The following is a 19,420-nucleotide window of genomic DNA, read 5'->3' as shown; positions in this document are numbered from 1 at the left end:
AACTGTTACCTAGTAGAAATCTTACTAGCCTGATCAAACAACTTTTCTTGGTTTCAAACACTACCTCATCTCTGGAGACAAACTGTTCTTTATTATAAAAATCAAGTGCAATAGATTATGCAGGTGTGAGCACAATGAAATGTGGTGGCATTGCAAGAATAGAATAAATAGGATTTTCTATTTGCAAAGGTCTAGTAATGAAAGACCTGGAAAGAATTTCAAGACAGTGCCCTGCATGCCCATATGTGCAGTGACCAGGCACATCAGTGCATTTGGAAGATCCACCCAGATGGCTTTTAGTTCTGTTACAAACAGGAACAGGTCAAAAGGGCCATACTTGATCTGCCATCCCCCAGAGTTCACCCACTGTAGGGAAGCCCTTTGCTGCTGCACCTGAAAGGAAGGGAAACCTGGTGCCGTAAACCCTTACCTTCCTAGCACAGAGGCCCAAGGGACAGGAGACTTCTGTGCTGCAGGCAACCCCTCAAAAGCTGCTTGATGCTCAGCATGGCATCAGATCAGTGCAGTGATTCCTCAGAGCCAGTGAGACAATGCTACCTCCCTGCTGTTCCCCTGCTCCGACTTGGAGCAAAACCCACTGCTGGCCCCAGGCGAGATCGTGCTAGGAGCTGAAGCCAACAGCTGATGGAGGAATTAGGTGGGCAGGATGAAGCTTCTCATCACATCTGCCAAGAAGGGAGCACACGCCAGTCCCAGGGCAGATCCAGGCTCTCAGGAACACACCTTGATAGAGACTTTGCTAGCATAACTGATTATGCATGTCTACTACCCAGCTGTAAAATAGCTTTGAACAACACCAAAGCCAAGCTCTGACTCACTATTTATACTTTTTTTTTTCCTTTGGACTTGCCAGAAACTCCATTCGGGACTAGTGCCTTGTTTATTAGGCACTGTATAGGCAGAGACACACAGAGAGAAACAGTTTGCCAAATGTTTAAGGCTTCCTCCCTATGGAAGACACCATCATAAACAAAAAGGGCATGTGCTGCACATCCAATTTTTAAATTCAGAAGCATCATGTAATTCAGGTTTACCAGGCATGCACAAGATGACTAATGGGTGCTACTTTCCCTTCAAAGACTTTCCTTCAGAAGCTATGAAAGGAGGAGAATACAGTAGCATGGAGAAAAGGACACTGATTTATATGTATCCTACCTGCTGCGTGTCAACATTAATCAAAGTGAGGCTGCTTGTTGAAATGGTCAGCTTTATATTCACGCCAGAAAACTGAAGGTTACTTTTGCCAAGTACAGAAGACAGAAACTTCGCTGGAGGCTTTGAACAAAGAAACAAAAGAAAGACACTGTTGGCTGAGTCTGTCAGGGGCAAAAACATATCGAAGTCAAGTAGTTTTACAAAATCTTATTGAGACTTTCAATGGAGCAAGGATAATGGCTTGATCAAATGCAAATAGATCTTCTAACAAGTATCAGCCTTGAATACAGTACATGTAAACATGGGTTTATGTCAATAATGGGAAAATAGTTTTAAAGCAAAATCCCAGTAAGCTAAACATTATAGCTGGCTCAGTAATTCAGAACATGCAATTTTCCTACTGAACTCTGCTTCGTTTCCTGGAGATGAAGCATTTCTGAGTAAATCAAGAAATTATCTCCTATAGTCCATTTTTCAGGAGCAAGTTCATTTCTACCAAGCCCCATAGTTATAAAAAGGAATCATTTGGACACAGCCCAACAGCAGCCACCAATCTTGCCACTCATTGCATCCTAGTTATTTAGTAAGTGATAGGCCCATTAAACACTACCATTTTAGTTGTGTTTAATTTTATATATAAATAACAATCAGGCAATCCTACAGTGGATAAGCTCCCTTTTGCAATCAAAAAAACCCAACAAACCTCCGACATTTTACCAGCCAGAGCCCAAAACTCGTAAAGCACCGAGCACTGCAGAGGCTGGTAGGAGCAGGACCTCTGAGCAAAGCATTAATCCTGAAGAAAATAAGGTAGGGCATGGCCTCAGCCCCAACCTGAGCAGGCTAAACACCTGCTACGAAGGCTTTCATGTTATACCAAGTTAAGATGGATCAATGTGCACTAACTCCACCATGGATGGAAACCTGCTAGGCAATCACGTATCCAGCTCATCAAATGCCGACGTAGAAAATTAATCATTCAGCTAAAACAGTATTTACCTTCCGCTTTTTTATAGCTCCATTTGTACCCGACAGAGCTTCACACAGTCGGCTTATTGCTTCCCTGCAAATAGAAAAATACAGCACAAACTGTTGGATCAGTTCACATGCATCATCTGTAACAGGGCCAGCGACTCTGCAATTTATTGTTATCATCCCACTTATAAACACTTAAATCTTTCTGGAAGGTCTTTCACAGTTGTTTTTCTTTCTTCTTTCCTCCCACTGTTTAAAAAACCCAACAACTATTTAACAAAGTACAATGATTCAGCAGCCTGGTTTGAGTTGATTCATTTTCTTCATGTAACACATCAGTTTTACCTCATGAAAATTTGTTTTTAAAAAACCTCATCAACTAACCACAAGAAACTCAAACAACCTAGTGCCTCCAAATCCTTTTTCTCAGCATGGTTGATAGGTCTCTTGTTTGGCAGGAAGGGGATGTTCCTTGCCTTAATCCTTCTTATTTAGAGCATCGGGGGCATGCTGAGTGAGCCCAGCTGGGTGCCCTGATTGCCCTTCTGGTGTTTGGCATTTCTCTTTTTTTTTAAAAAAAAAAAACAAAAAAAACCCCAAAAACCCAAACCAAACAAAAAACAAACAAACAAACAAAACCCCCAAAACCCAAAACCCAAACCAAAAACATGGGGGAAAAAGGAGGTGTTATCAGCTTCTCCAGTTCTTTTTCAAATCTGAGATCTCAGTTTGTATCTTTCCAACTCTGGCAGGTATTCCCCAAACCAGACATCCTTTCAGCCACCCACTACCCTCTACAAGGCGCCTCTCAGTTAGGGAAGCAGAAGGGTAAGGCATAAAGCATGCACGGTGTTTACTGGTCTATATCAAAGACAGCTAAATCACACACTTTGTTATATCAACATAGTGGCACGCTGCACCTATTTTCCACACTTGAACAGAGAAAATTCCGGTATATGCTCAGGCAGGTGACTGGTTTGGACACAGAGCGGAGCACTCAACTGCGCTGACTGAGGTTAGCACAGTAGCTGGAAAAAAGCCTTTTGCTGGCAGTCACAGGCTTTCCCTGATTGATATTTATTGTTTTGAAGTCAACAGAAAAATGGTGACTTACTGGGCTGGGATGTGCTTATCAAGTTTCCTTAACTGTGCCTGGACATCCCAGTCTGAGCCACAGCCCCCGACCTGTCCAGCTGCCCTAGCCCTCTGCTGCGGGGCTGCCGGGTGAGCGGTGCCACCATCCCCTCCCTGGTCACCTTCTCAGGCTTCCGTTCCCGTATCGGGCGATTTCATTTTGAGGCTGTAGCCTCAGCCCTGCTCTCACAGCTGAATTCAGACCTGGGCTTTCAAGGGTTGAGATTTTGTTTGTTCTTAAGGGGAAGGGAATGAGTTTGTTTAATTATTTGTTTACATTATTGGATTATTATCCAAAGAGCTAATTAGGAAACGAGCTAGTTAGTTAGGAAAGTTTGTCTGTTTTCAGATCCTGGCATGTGCGTGGGAGGAACACGCCACTGGGCTTCATTTCCTGAGAAAGTTTCGGTTCAGAAAGGCTAAAAAATATCAGGAGACCACACAACAGCAATAGGCTCCAGCCAGATACGTCCCATGAAGCAGAGATTCTGCAGTGAGGAGTGTGGTCCTGCCAGGACCCTGCATTGTGCCCAGGGAGCAGATCAGACCACAAGCAGAGCCAGCGCAGTGCAGGTGAACTACAGCATCGCTGCTGCCCCCTGCTCCGTGCCCCACAGACATTGCTACGCTGACGGGCTACGTGCTTAAAGCACCGAAGATCAGTGATGCTACATCGAGTCTTACTGTCAGAGCACATCCTGAGAAGTTCAACCTGGAGACTGTCAAATGAATGGAGACCTCACCCATGGCAAAATAATCAAAATGTAATTAACATGTTCCAAGTGAAAACAGCAGGAAGAAGAGAAGCCTCATTGTGGGCTACACAAGATGGGTCAGAAACACAGCCTTTTAAACACTGCCGTTTTTCAGCCTTTTAAAACAAAGCGCTTCCCCCTGCACAGCTGAAAATATGCTTTTGAAGCAAATTCCTGATATCCTTCTTGTTTAGCTCCTGTTTTATTTAGCTGTTACCAGTAGAAAGGCCAAAACTAAAAAAAAAAAAACCCTAAATGGGAAAGGCATCCTGCAGGATGATCTTGCAGATTCCAATAATCAGCTTGGAAAATGAGAGCTCATCTTCTCATTCAATATTAAAGGAAATTAAAATCAGAGCCAAGACATTAAGGCTATTTGGAGCCTTCAAGTCTAGCTCTACCTAGAAAGAAAACCAGATACAGGACAAATTGGAAAAACAGGGAAGATGTCTATTTTTGGTGACAAAGGAGTTCTCACACACTTCAGGCAGCCCGTGTGGAATAAGGAGTTGTAGGCAAAGTTGCCAGCAGCAGACCCCATTCTTGTACAAGCCAGTGTGGTGACTGCCCACTTCACCACACTCTGAAGCACTTGTCCAGCGAACAGGAACCAAAAAGTAGTCAAATCATTTCTACTTAATAGTTTCTATTACCTCTCATAGGTAGGGGAAATCATCCTCTCACAGACATTTCTTGCTGCATATCTCTGGGTGTTTTTCCAGGTGATCTAACAAACATTTTCAAATATTATTTTAAAGGTGTGAGAAGCAGCAGTTTGCGAACACATTGCTGCTACAACTGAACACTTCTAACCTTCAGCCATTTCCATGGGGCAGGCGGACCTGAACTAGAAACTGCACCGTGCATTAGGAAGAAAAGAAACTCGTATACGTCCATGATAAACTGAACGGGATTTACTGTACCTGTGCTTTCTTCCTGGAAATCTGCTCTTAATTCATTCTTACAGCTGTTCATTTTCAAACAGTTGCTTGGGCAAGCCTCTGCTTTTAGATCTGCTGGATGCCATATACCTGTGCATAACTTGCATAGTTAATTGTCTTGCTCCTGAATGAACCTTATAGGTTCTGGCATTTGCTTGTCCATTTGATATCCTCTAAATCTGAGGCAGTAGCAGAAAATGTGGCCTTGTTATTCCATTCATGTTGCTGTCTTTCCTTTCTCTTCTCCCTGTCATTCATCCCAAAGCAAAACACTTTAAGGTTTTTTTTTGTTTTTCTTTTAAATCACCCTGAATGAGGTAACTCCACTTGTGTACTCTGCAACAGCTCTTCTCGACCCTGGGAGCCACAGAATGAAACTGGGAGAACTGTGCGGAATTTAGATTGTTCTTGTAGTTTAAGGCAAAGAAAATCTTGTTCCTCAACTCCTCAGGCATATTCTGCCATTTGAAGTGGAGTCACTTGTCTGTCAGTCCTGCAGTGCCCACACAATTACATAAACTGGCCATTGTTTCATTGACACAGTTTTCACTTTCCGTAGTGAATGGAAGAGATCTAGGTCAGCTCTTTTCACCATCCTGAAAAATATTACTCTGAGGCACTTTGGTCCCCAGGGCTGTCACAAGCAGCAGAAGGCTCCAGCAGATGCCCATCCATTGCAGGGAGAGTTTCCCAGGGGTTATCCTGTTCGGCACCAGTTCAGTTGAGGATCAAGGCTGGAACAGTTCCCTGGGGACACCTCTGTGGAATCCAGGAGGTGGGATGGGGAAGCAGGACCATCCCTCTTCGATTGGGATACCGGGGCTCCTGAGCACACAGCTTCAGGCAGCTCCCCACCTCCTGGGCTGAGATGCACTGAACTGGGACTGTGCCACAGCCCCCACCTGGCTGAGTGCTGCAGGAGCCGGTGGCACAGGGAATTTTTGCTTTCTCCCAGAAACGTCTGGTGCATCGCCCCAGCCCTGGAGGGCACTGCTCCCTTTGCCCACTGGGCTAGCACAGCCACCCAGCTGGGCTATGGCCACTTGGCAAGGGCTCAGCAAGCACTGGGGCAGGAGGGAGTGACAAGGACAGCACCATTTTTGGCATCCATAAGCCTTTTAGATCAGCTCAGCTGTACAGTCTACAGGTTTTCTCTGGGTCTGCACCTCCGGAGTGAAACGTATGGCAGATGCTCCTCCCCACGCGTGCACATGTGGGAAAGCGCTGCGCTGGCTGTAACAGTGAGCTGCTTTGTTTATTGTTCCCCCAAATGAGAGTAAAAAACAAGAGATGGGTTGATGTAAGCAAGTAAGCATGCTGTTGAAGATTTGCTTTTAAGCATCTAGGGCTCTGCCTACACTGTCTAACAGAAAGGGATTGTGTGGCTCAACAAAGTTGAAATTAATCTGCCAAACAAAGTCAGCCTTCTTCCACCAGCCCTCCCCAGCAGCACGTTTCAGACACCCTTCGCCCTTCACTGCATGAACGTTGTCAAGTTTGCAAGTTAATGCCTCAATCTGAGATACAGAATCCCTTTTCCCATAAATGCCCAAATACAGTGACTAATAATAAGCTTGATTTAACAGAAATGGGAGACGTGTAAGAGGAAAAGAGCTGAAGAGCTGGACACTGGGTCCAGCAAAGGCAGGACCTGCCACAGCACAAGGACGACAGCCCGAACATGTCTTGTACCAAGAACACCAAGCACAGCACGTTTATGGGTGACCATTCAAAAAAAATACAAAGCCTCTCAAGCAGAGGAACCTGTTACCATTATTGTTACTTCTTGGTGCTACTCTTGTCATCTACAAGGAGTTTAGGATCACAAATTTCTGCAAAATGTGAGGGACATCCTAAGAGCGTGGGAGTTGGGTCACAGGCAGGCAACAGCAGAGAGCTGGAAGAGAAAATGGCTGGTGAAATCTCCTCTGCCAACCTCCTCACTGCACAGCTACTGAGGGCCAAAGGCAAAGAGCACCTCCGTACCTGGCTCTTCCCTTGCTACACTGCAGTCATTTGGCCTGATGGCCACATGGCATCTCTGCATCCCACTGTCTTTCATAGCACTGCAGAGGCCACCTTCTGCCTTCCCCAACCCTGTGCCTGGTAAGGAACTGAAAAGGCAAGTCCAGCAAGAAGCTAGAAAATAAATCCTCCATGTTCATCTCCTTTGACTCCTCACAGCACTTTGGCAAACATGAGTTTGTTGATCTTTCCAACATTCATGTGAGGTAGGTAAATAATATCTTTAATTATAGAGATCAGGAGACCAAGAACGCAAACACACATAAAGCAAGGCAGGGAGCAGATGTAATTAGAGACCCTTTCTGCATCACTTGAAAACAGAAGATGCTTCTTTGTTTAGTGAAATGCCATCGGAGTAAAGATATTTTTTACCCCCAGTACAAATAACAGAGATGATTAAAATGGGATCATTTCCAATAACTCCTTGGTCGGTGCATTGTGCATGCTGTCTATAAACTTACTCCCCCAGGAGAACAATAGGGGAATAATCAATGTTATCCTTGCTCCAGTCAGCTTGTAATCAATCAAACTTTAAAGCGTGCATGCATGAGCTCAGCACTTCAGCATTCAGTTTGCAAACAGTTTAAGTTTTTAATTTCTCATGCACAAAAGAGTCCGTTAAGGTCAGCAGTGGCTTTTTTTCTTTTAGGTGATGGAAATATTTCCATTGTTAAGTCTTCACATAGCTCTGGTTAACAAAACCTTACTATTTGGGCCAAATTTAAGTTGGCAAGCTCTTGTCACACAGTAATTCATATTCATTATTTTCCAGACAAACCATCCAAAGGTTTGGTTTGTAAGTGTAGCATCATACATACTCTGTGTCTTGCAAACAAGTGATAACCTCACTCTTCGGCCAAGGCTGCTGAAGAATAAGGTGTCTTGGTCTGAATGTGCCGGGCTGATTGCTTTGGGCCAAGTGTACTACATGTCTCTCTTTGATCAGTAAACAACGAGGCTGAGGGAAGTACTCTTGTATCATCTCAGGCATTTCTTCCTATACACACACAGGAACTGGGTGAGTGCGTGCTTATGCTGATTGTAAATGTCAACAACCGCTGATTTTGAATACAAAACAAATCAGGCAGCTTTCGAGTGCGCTATATAGGCATTTAAGGACTCAAATTTTTCAGTTTCTTCCTTTTAGCTGATAAGCCTGGGAGCCAATAGGTAGAAATGTAACACTTGTCTCTCCATGTTCCTTTCTTTTCTCCACGGTTTCTTTGATACGAACACTTGAGGAAGCAAAAGAGCATCTGTAAATCATCTGCCAGCAGGAAGGAAGAGTTGGGCAGGCACAGGAAGCCTCAACCACACTCCTGGCACCCTCAGCATGACACATGCCAGAAAAATAGCTGAGGGGAGGAAGAACATGTCTAAGGCCAGGCCAAAATACTCTGCACCCACCCACCCCTCCAAAAAGCCTTTGGAGGTGCCAGGATGCCAGGTGGCTGCTGGGGCTGCCCGGCAGAGCGTTGGTCCTGGCTGCTGGACTCTGAGTACATCCCAGCAGCACACAGCGCTCTGAGCTGGAAAGAGGGTGCTTATTTTGAAAACTCAAACACTCCTGCACTGACAGACTTACAAAAATAAAACTGGCCTTTTCTGTTCCTGACAAGACATTTCAGCAACCCCACAGTTGCATATATTAATAATCTACACCCAGCGACTGGCAGCAATCTGCAACAGAAGTTGCAAACTTCTCAAAACACCACAAACTATTTCACGTTTAAACCACATTCAGTTGTATCTGACAGCGAAATAGCCACCTTTTTCTGATTTGCAGCCTGGAAACTTAGGCCTGCAGTAAACTTGGAAGTGGCTGTATTTCAGCATGTTTTTCCTGTGACTCCACTTCCAGCTGAGCCTGGCCTTGGTGCAGATAGGGTCAGGCAATGTCACACATCTGATAAAAATTCAAGATTGAGGGACCCGCTGGCGCTGTGCAGGCCAGGTGTGAAGCAGCGTGCCAGAGGCCTGCGGCACCAGCGGGTTGACCCCGCGTCGGACTCAAATTTGGGCAGGCAGCGCTGAGCCCACGCGCATGGCCCGGCTGCTGCCGGTACCCAGCAGCTGGGGATGTCTGCACTGTGCTGCGACTGCAGGGGGAGGCTCTCTGCATCCAGAACAAGAATTGGGAGAGAAATTAGGTCTGTGGCTGAAACAATTATTTTTCCAATGCAAATAGCCTATTGTAATGATCAAATAATTCAAATCGTCGCCTTGGGAAAAAACAAAACAAAACATGCAAACGCCTGTTCAAAATTGTTTCAGAGCTTGGCACGCACCCTTGGCTTTGTACAGAAATTAGCACTCAAGCTTTTCATTCTTGGGGTGAGTTTCAGTTTGATACCACCTACCTGGTGACTTGCGTTCGTGTGCCAAAGTCCAGGGACCTCATTGACTGCAGCACTTCAATACAGCCCATGTACTAGGGAAAACAGAGAGACAGAGACAAAGGAGGACTTTGTCAATATCTAGCACACAGGTAAGAGGAGGATCACAGAAGGAAGCAAATGTGATTTCAGTCCACTAAGTATAGGCAGAACCACAGTCTAAATGGAAAATCAAATCAGCCATCCTAAAGCTGCTTCCTAAATAGATCTTGTTTTACTGGAAAGCGTAGAGAAGAGCATTAAAGATACCAGTGGCTTCAACAACATAGCATAAAAAAAGGTAAAGCACTCTGGGGATACAAAATCCAAATATTCCTTTTTTCCAACTCTGCTTATTCTCACTGATTAACTTGTGGCACTGAGCTGGGAGGAATTTGTGAACCCTGGAGAGAAATTCTCTGGGAGCAGAGGGGCTCTGGAAGCCCCCCTCAGAGCAGCAGGAGGCATTACAAGGCATGAGGGAAACCACTGGCTCCACACTGCTGCACATCTGATGACAAATAACCTCTGCAGAAGATGAAGGAGGTAGAGTTGCAATTCCAGCTCATAGCAACAGCTCTTAAGACCCTGCACTATAAACTGACCTGCTTTAAATCAGCAGCAGGCTCCCACACTTCTGTTGTATGGGATGGAGCTGGGGGCTTTTTCTATACTCATTTGGGATTTGCATAGGACTAATTTTCAGAGACATCAAGAATGTGACGGCATGTCAGCCCATGGACTTCTTTGATGTTAGAAACAAAGCTATGGAACATTTTCATCTCAATGATGTGTGCCAGGCTAAGTTCATCCACTGAGTTTACCTCTCCCAATATATCTTACTAATTCCTTCAGCATTTCTGTTGATACCAACCTCTCTGCTGTTGAGGCGCTCTTACATCTCCATTTCACAAGGCTGGCATAGGTCTGGGTCTCCCAGTTCGCATCCCCTCTTCCACAATGAATTCTCCCAGAAGGAAAAGGGCTTTTGGGAGCATCCTGCAATGCTCACACAGTGCCCATGGGCTGCAGAGACAGCCTGCTTGCATCGACTGCTCCTGCAGAAAGTCAAAGCCTCTGGGATGCAGCAGACAACCTGGAAATCCCAGGCAGGCACATGCATGCTCTGTCCTCTTGTTCTGAATGGATGGAGGAAGCACTCTCTGTCCAGAGAAAGGTACTGTATTTATCTCCTCTGCCTCACTTTGCCTGTGAATCGATTTTTCTGCTGGGCCATTCAGAGGGAGTTGGATTTAGGTATCTGTTTCAGCTTTAGAGACTTTCAGAAATGAATGTGTGTTAAAAAGAGAACGTTATGTGTGCAGTCAAGCAGGGATTCCACAACAATTGTATTATCCCTATTCTGGATTCTTTCCAGATAGCAATGTGACCCTTGGGAGAACTCCAGAATTAGGTCAGAGACCTGGAAGGACATCAATAAGAATCTGAAGGGTTAGCAGAACTGCTTCCTTAATGAACATTTAATGACTTTGTAAAGGACTCTGAGAGCCATCTTACTTGTTAAAGATACTCCTGCTTAACGGGAACAAAGCAAACAAGGAAAATATGTCTAGAGCCTCAGATTGTAGCATAGTGGTGACCTCTGATCCTATGGTACGAGGTCAAGCATCCTGTGAGCTGGTTGGCTGATCCTCTATCCTTGAAAAAAGAAGGATTTAGAGGAGTAGGTGAGTCATATGCTGATAAGTGAGTCCCCACTGCTTCCTGAACAGATGCGTGGGAAGCTACTCTGAGCAAAGATGAAAAATCAATATTAGGTTTTTGCATAAGTGACCCTGAGTGAAGCTGAACTTATCAATGATTCACAAAAGACTTTTTTTTTTTTTCTTTAAAAGCCTGAGTAGGGAAGTGCATTAACATGGCACCTCACTGCATCTCTCATTTATTTTAGCTGCCATCGGTTATCTCAACCAGCACAGTTAGTAATGGCTGATCTCTCACATCTCAGTAGGAGGGTACGGAGAATCAGCAGAGCCCTGGGAAGGGGGACGCCTCAGGACTGGGACAGAGGAAGTTGGGGGTCACTGAGCTGGGAGAAGCCCATGGAGCACATAAAAGGATAATGTGATACCAGAAGCCTATTCAAGAAAACAAAATACATTCTCCGAGGAAGAAAGAATAATTGACAAATAAACAAAGAAAAGATTAACCCCTCCAAAGCTGAGTCTGACAAGCAGCATAACCAGTGCACAAGAGAAAGGAGAAGGCAGGAGACAAGGGCAACGCCTGCCTCGGAGACTTCTGCTCCTGGACTCTGGTTCAGGTGGTGCCCCTACTCCCCATCCTGTATACCCCGAACAGCAGCTCCCACAAAAAGCTAGTCCACTCGTCCAGAGATGCAGGGTCAAGGCCAGCTCCTGCTTTCCTGCTGCAGGGAGGGTTAAGCTAAAGCATGGTCAAGGCAGCAGTCGGGTGCCCTCCCAAAGGGCCCCGGAGAGGAAGCTGCAGCATTGCACAGCCCTTGCCCCAGCCCAAGCTATCCTCCAGGTCTTCTGTAACATGGTGACAGCAATATCGAGTGTTCAAAGGTGGTGCCCAAGGAAGGGGGTTCACTTTCCACAGCCCCACAAAGGGGAGCACAGCTCAGCTTCATTGAGCTCCTAGGTGAAGCTGGACACAGGCACAGGGTTCCTGTAACCAGCCTGGGGCAACAAGCACAGACATAAGTGCAGAATTCAGCTACCTATAGAAAACCAAAATGCCAACACTGAAACAAGCCAAGCGCTAAAGACTTGACATCGCCAACGAACGTGGATGCCGAACCCACTGATCTGTCGGCAGCAGGATGGAGAGCCCTTGTCAAGGTGAGCAACAGCTCTCTGGAGGGAAAGGAGAGGCTCTCTGGCCCCTGCTGGAAAGCAAAAGGGCTCCTCTAACGGCGACATGCACAAAGCTGTCCCCTGTCTCCCTGCAAAGGGCTGGGGAGAGCATCGGCACTGGGGGCTGCTTCATCTCCTGGTGTCTGAATCTGGAGGGTGGTCTGGGGCTGGCTGCTGTTTCCCCACGCCGCCAGGGTGGGGGGCAGGTGCGGGGGGAGAGAAGGGCAGTTACTGAAGATGCACACATCTTTTCACATTTGTTTACAAGAGATGATGGAGAGGGACTGCAAACAGGATGAGGGACCATGTGGAAGGAGATGTGAAGGCACCAGGCAGGGCCCATGTGAATAAGCTTTTCAGACACCCTTTAATCCAGACCCACGTCTCATTTCATTCCCTGCCATAACACAGTGGCTTCAGCTCCAGGTTAAATGACAGCCAGTGATTCACCCACAGGAATGATACAGGGAGCAGCACATGGAGCTCCTAATTAAACAATACAGCTGCAGCCTTGCAATTTTACCTATTAGTTAATGGGCATTAATTCACGCATAATGCCAAGAACAGCTCCTACAGACCCAACAGCCAACTACCAAAAAAATACAAGTGACAGGATTTGTTTGCAGAGGCAGTCAGGTAACATGCTGCCACTAAACAGCCTCTGTCCAAACATATGCGAGACTAGGTTCAAATTCCCTAAAAACCTAACACAGCTGCCTGGGCAGAACCAGCCACAAGCAGCAATGCTGTGCATGCACATGAGCGTGGCAGGAATCTGACTCCCATGCAAGCACTTCTTTTCCCAGCACTGCTTTAACAAGGCACTTCTGAAGTGAGGGGAAAACCATTTCTGAGCTTCCCACCACCCTCTTTCCTTGCGGGCAAGGGCTGCCTGGGGTGGGTGCTGCCCCGCAGGGGGGCACAGCTCTCTGCCATGCAGGGCAGGCAGCTGCAGAGCAGGAGGACAGTTTCGCCTTGAGCTGCCTGAATAACTCGCCTCTAGCTTGCAATGGATCCGGCGGGAAGGAAGCCCGGGCAGAAGCGAGCAGCAGCCACCAGCACATGACAGGACAATGGCACTGGCGTTGTAAGGAGCCAGGACTCTGTCTTTTACACACACAAAAAAATTACTTTTGCCTGTAACAGCTGGGGTGCTGCCCTCCATGTGGCTGGCTGCTGGGCTCAGGGACATGCTCTCACGTGTTGCAACACCTGATGTGAGATCCCCCAGCTTTCGCTCTGGCGGGAAAGTGAAGCACTGGCCTCCCTCCACGGGCAATCCCAGGAGCCAGCCAGGGATGCAGGGAAAGAGCAATGCACAGAATCATAGAATAGTTTGGGTTGGAAGGGACCCCCAAAGGCCATCTAGTCCAACCCCCTGGCAGTGAGCAGGGACACCTTTAGCTGGATCAGGTTGCTCAGAGCGTGAATGTTCCCAGGGATGGGGCTTCTACCGCCCCTCTGGGGAGCCTGTTCCAGTGTTTCACCACCCTCATTGTAAAAAGCTTCTTCCTTATATCTAGTCTAAATCTACTCCTTTTTAGTTTAAAAGCATTACTACTTGTCCTATCGCAACAGACCCTGCTATAAAGTCTGTCATCATCTTTCTTATAGGCCCCCTTTAGGTACCGAAAGGCCACAATAAGGTATCCCTGGAGACTTCTCCTCTCCAGGCTGAACAACCCCTAGAAGAGGTGTTCCACCCCTCTGATCATTTTTGTGGCCCTCCTCTGGACTTGCTCAAACAGGACCATGTCTGTAGTTTTGGTGGGGAAGTTTTCTCAGCCCTTCCTCAGACACTGCCTGTGGTGGCTTTGGGGTTGAAAAGCCACTGTGTTGTCCACTGGAAAGCAGAGACCACTGCAGCTGCGTTCCTGTCAGCTCACAGGTTGCACCATGCCACGGACCAGCCCATCAGCTCGGCTGCTCATCCTGCAACACACAGCAGCGTTTTACCGGGCTGGGGTCAGTGCTACATAACGCAGTTAGCAGCCACCAGCCAGGCTGCTAACAAAGAGCTTTGGCCTAGGTTTGCACCCTGCAAGAGATTTCGCTGGCTCGCTCCTCAGCCTGAAACGCGCGGGCTTCCTCCAGCAAACACCAACCCCTTCCAGAGCTGAACACAAAGCCAGCAGAGCCTCTCTCCCGTCCCCCCACAAGGGGAGCGGAGAGAAGGCAGCCCACAGCAGCAGCCGCGCACCACTGCAGGCGGGGGTACCCCGGGGCACCTGCAAGAGAGCACAAAACCTGGGCAGAATGGGCTGGAAAACAGACTGGACACCTTCAAGGAAGAAAAAAGCCCATTAAAGACCGTCAAGCACACAAAAAAACCCACTAGTGGTCTGTTGTTGCTAGCCTAACTCTCTTCATGTACTTGCCCTGCTTTCATCTTCCTCCCTGTAGCAGCAGCAGTGCAGACAGACAGGCCCTTGGTCTGTCCCGCTCCTCCTGCCTACACAGCACAGACTCTTCCCTAAGGGGCAGCAAGCTGTGGCTTTCTGTGATGAAGAACGGCTTTTGATCAATGGAAATTTTCCTGGGAATGTCTGACCCTTTCATTCACAGGTTTCCAATTTTTAACTACATTTTGAGAAAAACCCAGGGAGAAGTTCATAAACATAAAGACGCACACACGTATTTTCCTTTCCTTTTTTAGTTTTGTGCTGAAAAACCACTTTCTGCAGCACCATACACAGGCCAGGGCTCCAACGGAATTAGTTCCAACTGACCTGTCCCCTTGCTCCTGGCTGTGATAAAGCAAACACCCTAAACCCATGCAGGTCTCTGTCAAGAAGCGATTACCCAGAGAAGCAGGTGGGCCTTGGAGGGGGTGTGGGGTGTGGAGCCCCGCGGGACAAGGCGCACACCGGTGGGTGCTGCGCAGCCACCACACAACCCGTCCCCCTGGGCTCGGCGGAGCAAGCGCTGCCCCAGCACCCTAGAGCCCCAAGCCCCCGGCTCGTGATTCGCAGCGGTGGCTCTGAAGCCGTGAATCACCAGAGCCCATCTCCTTCCTGCGAGAGCCCCGGCTGTCCATAACAACGCGCGTGGGTAGTTATTTACGACAGGCGAGGCACAGCAGCTCCCCGGGTGCGGTGTCAGGGTGCCGCACGCCAGGAAGTGCCTGCAGCTGAAACACCACTATTATTTCCCTGCCCCGAGCACGGAAGGGGAGCTGGCGGCTCCTTGGGACCGGGAAAGGGCTGCCCTGAATCCCCCCTCCGCACAGAGGCAGGGAGCAGCTGCTCCAGGCTGACCCGTCACCCCCTCCATGGACAACAGCCCATGTGCACTCTTTCAGGGCGTACTGCACGTCTTTCTGAACTCCTACTTTAGAGTCAGGCTCCTTTTACTCTAGAGACAAGCAACTGATATTATATATATGATAGCATATATCTATCTATATATATATATGCCACCAAACTGCTAACAGAGGATCAACCTATATATTGGTAAAGCTCCTTTAAGACAAAGGATGCTGCAAAAAACCTTTACCGTATTATTTCATTATAATACTATTATACTTCAAAATATCTAGAAACAGCATTTCCTTTCCATATTTTAGTTAAATAGCACATTTTTAAACCAATCTGAACATCATGTCTCGGACTCATGCATTATTGATTTAAACTCAGCCACAGAGCCTCACTCCCTGTTAGGTCCAGTAACACCATCCTGCTGATTCTCACCGGTCTCAGAAGGACCACCGGTGCAGGATACTGCTGAAAGCCGGGTCTCATCCTTCTGCTCAGAAGCAGCCACATCCCTGGCACTCCCCAACGAGCAATAGCAAGGACAACAAGTGCATCTTGGAATATTCCTCAGGCTTGTCACAGACATAACGAGCAGCAGCAGGAGACGTGAGTGCCATGGCCACTATGGGCACTGTTTAGAGACAACCTCAGCTCCAGATGGGCAGCATTGTGGGAAGGCATGTAACGGGTAGAACGTGAACAAGGACTGGTAAATATCCATCTTGTAAATCCTGAAGCAAACTGCGTACAAACCATGTTTTGCAAGATAACACTGTGGGAATCGGAGCTGTCCAGGCTCCTATTAAAATACTAATATTTGGGCTCTTTGTTATTCGCACAAGCATCTTGGCAGAACAGCTGCTGTTACGGGTCTCGGCTTCCTCAGCAGCATCCAGGTGACAGCAGCCACGACGCAGGTGCCCTGTCACCACCAGTCATGCACAGGCGCAGCTGCCTCCCAGGGAGACCCAATGAGCCTGGCATCGCCTCTTCTTAAGCCCACCGTGGAAAGACAATTTCTGTCTCACTCCAGTCTGAGGGGGACAGCTTCTGCCCTAAGACACTTCCTTACTTCACCATGTTATTGCCTTTCTAAACTAACTGTGGATCCTCTCCACGTAAGTGCCAAATCCTCTTCAGACTCCAATTAAGCTTTTAAGGCCAAAGATCTGCGGCAGCAGGAGTCCCTGTAACGTAGACCTGACCTTCCTCCTAAAAAGGTCTCTGGGGAGATCCCAACGAACCCATACCCTAACAGGGCGTGAGAAGCTGCATGGGGACAGTGGGCACCTCCAAACACCACGGGAGGGAGGGCGAGGGCCAGGGTGAGGGGCTAAGGATTGGGTAAGGATTGGGTAAGGATTGGGAGCAGCTCCCACGGCTGCCCAGCCCCTCAGCCTCCACCCCGCTTCGCCTCCAGGCGAGACCATCCCTCTGCACCACACTCCTGCCATGCTGCAGCCCTGCACCCCTGGCTGCTTCCCGGCCCATCTGAAGCTTCATCACCAGCTCCCAGAGATGCCTCGTGGTCCCTGGGGAAATGGGCACCTTGCCCATGCTCTGATGCTGAAGCCCCAAAACCCCCAGGCTGCTTATTTACTGACCAGCCACTGACGCCCATCTTCAGAGACATTCCCCATGAAATGGGATGATTTCCAGAAAGACCAGCAGAAAAACCACACTGGAAACACAACCTGGGTAGCAGCAGGAGGGGACAAGCCCTTCCCCACTTCACACGACCTTCCCAACAAGTCCTTCTCTTCTGCCTTTCTTGCTCGTAAGCTGTCTGGTAGGTGACAGCTTGGTGCCTCTGCCCTGGGCCACAACCGAAACCCAGGAAATTCCCCCTGCGCTTCACTGTCTCCTCCCCACATCAGAAACTGAAGCGTGCCTCTGGCATTAGCACTTCAGTATTTGAATCTCTATAGGTACCTTAAAGCCTCAACCACTAGCTCCACTGCATCGGGCACTGCTCAAACCGCAGCACACGAGGCAGGTCCTGCGCGGCGGGCACTGGGCATCACGCTGCCATCCACCAGCGCAGGCTCTTCTGAGGGCTGGCCAAAAGCGTAGCACCTGGAGCTGCGGTGGCCCTTGCACTGTCACTGTAAGTCACACCCTATATGCTCATTCATCTATTTTAGCAGCTTGCTGGTGTCAAAACCTCAACTGCTCAGGTTAGTGCCAAAATTTAAAGAAAAGTAAACATAAAAGGACACATAGCACCATGATGAAATAGCGTGTCCCCTCCCTTCGCCTGCTGCACCCCACATGAATGTCCCAGGGCCTCCCGCGGCTCCACTCACAGCGGCTGGTGCCATGCTGGGACACTGTCACCTTTCAGCCAACATTCCATCAAACCAGCTGTGCTACCACAGCTGGATGCCAGGCAGGCATCTCATTCCTGCTGGAGGAAAGGTGAACACGGCTATTCCCCCATGTTGCTCTTCTCCCCTCTGACTTGCCTGTGCCCAAGGAGGAACAGATGATGGCTAATAACCCCTTGTAGAGCTTGCTCCTGCGGTCCCCCTTGTGTGTCAGCAACAGGCACAAGGGCTGTGAGAGCTACAGAAGCCCTGGGCCAGCCCAGCCATTACACGAGTATTTCTGAAGCAGGTTTAGACCGCTTTCTCTGCCATTTCCCTGTGGTCTGCACTGGCTGCCTCCACGCAAGCAGTGGGCAGTTTTTGCCTGGGAATGCTTTTGACAGATGAAGCGTAAGCACTAAAATGTGCAGGATTAGAGGTTCAGAGCACGGAGAAGGAAGCAACAGCTAGCAAATGGTGAGGTCTGGCTGCAGAAACGTAAGTCCATCCGTACATTATCATTACCAAGAAAATCAGACACAGCTCTATAGCATCAAAAGAGGAGGGCGGCTTTTGCATCCTGCCCATTCGCCTCCCAGGGCAGGAGGCATGGGGGAGAGGTGCTCCAGGCAGCAGCAGCAGCCCCAGCACCTCTCCCACACCACCCATGACAAATGTGTCAGTGGCGTGGGCCAGTGTGCACCTAGTGCCTGGGAGCTGCTCTGCGAGGGGCTGGAAGCCCTTTTCATGCGCCTCCTTCTCCCTCCAACACGCAATTCAGGCCAGAGCAACCCGTTTGAATTGCAGCTCAGCTGCACTCCTCAGAGTCTAAAGATAGTCTTTTGGAAATGGATGTTGTGTTCCCTCTGGGAGCGGCTGTGGTCCTTTTAACTCCCTCAGTTTGACACCACAGCCCTACGTACGTCATGATACAGGAAATATACGGGTGAAGTCAGTGGTTTGGGGCACTGACTCCAGGAGTGGGAACACGGAGGTCACCCTGCAGCCACCCGAGCAGTTTGCTTTGTCAGAGAATGGAAACCCTGTGAAAAGTACTCACCCGCACGCCATAGGTTGTTCCCGGCTCCCCAACACTTTCACCGCTCTGCATGAGGCTCCTGTCCTGCCAGCCCACAGAAGTGGCCTCCTCAGCTCCCCGCACAGCGCAGTCACCCACCGGCTTTGGGGTTAGGGCCAGCTTGTCCAGGTCGGGCTGTGGATAAGAGGCTGAGAGGCAGCTGATCTCAGGCGAGGTTGGGCTGCTTGGGATGGTAACGCACTCCATGAGTTTAATTCGTGGCACCTCTTTTGTTCCCAGACAGAAGCTTTTCAGCCCCGGCAGATTTGACGGGTTGGCAAGCTTAATGTTAGCCATCCGGGGGATCAGCGTGCACAGGGTGGTGCAGGTGTCCTGTGGCCCCAAGGAGACATCTTCGGTCAGTAAATTAGGTGTTGAAGAATGGGAAGACGAGGAAGAACCTTTGATATTTAAAGACGTATTTTGCGCACCTTCATCTAGGGATGTTATCGAATCATTCCTGAATCGGCTGTACTTAGCCCTGTGCAGCATTCCTGGATGTCTGAATAACCCTACATACAGGACGTGTCCACCGAGGCTCTGCTGGTTGCGTTCTCTCAT

At 48.5% G+C, this 19,420-nt stretch overlaps 1 protein-coding gene across 1 annotated transcript in view; it reads right to left on the bottom strand.

Annotated features, from left to right (window-relative positions):
* The window catches only part of SHC4 (SHC adaptor protein 4), a 32,543-nt gene extending 13,123 nt beyond the window's left edge, over positions 1 to 19,420 (bottom strand). The window contains exons 1-4 of the mRNA XM_009950982.2: positions 18,842 to 19,420; positions 9,367 to 9,437; positions 2,176 to 2,239; positions 1,177 to 1,296 (exon numbers count right to left, since the gene is read on the bottom strand). Of these exons, the coding sequence (XP_009949284.2) occupies positions 1,177 to 1,296; positions 2,176 to 2,239; positions 9,367 to 9,437; positions 18,842 to 19,420 (834 nt within the window). The remainder of the gene's footprint in view (positions 1 to 1,176; positions 1,297 to 2,175; positions 2,240 to 9,366; positions 9,438 to 18,841) is intronic.

Source organism: Leptosomus discolor, chromosome 11 (assembly GCF_034619465.1).
Source record: "Leptosomus discolor isolate bLepDis1 chromosome 11, bLepDis1.hap2, whole genome shotgun sequence".
In the NCBI taxonomy this organism is placed as follows: Eukaryota; Metazoa; Chordata; class Aves; order Leptosomiformes; family Leptosomidae; genus Leptosomus; species Leptosomus discolor.
This window is presented reverse-complemented; position numbering and strand designations above follow the sequence as displayed.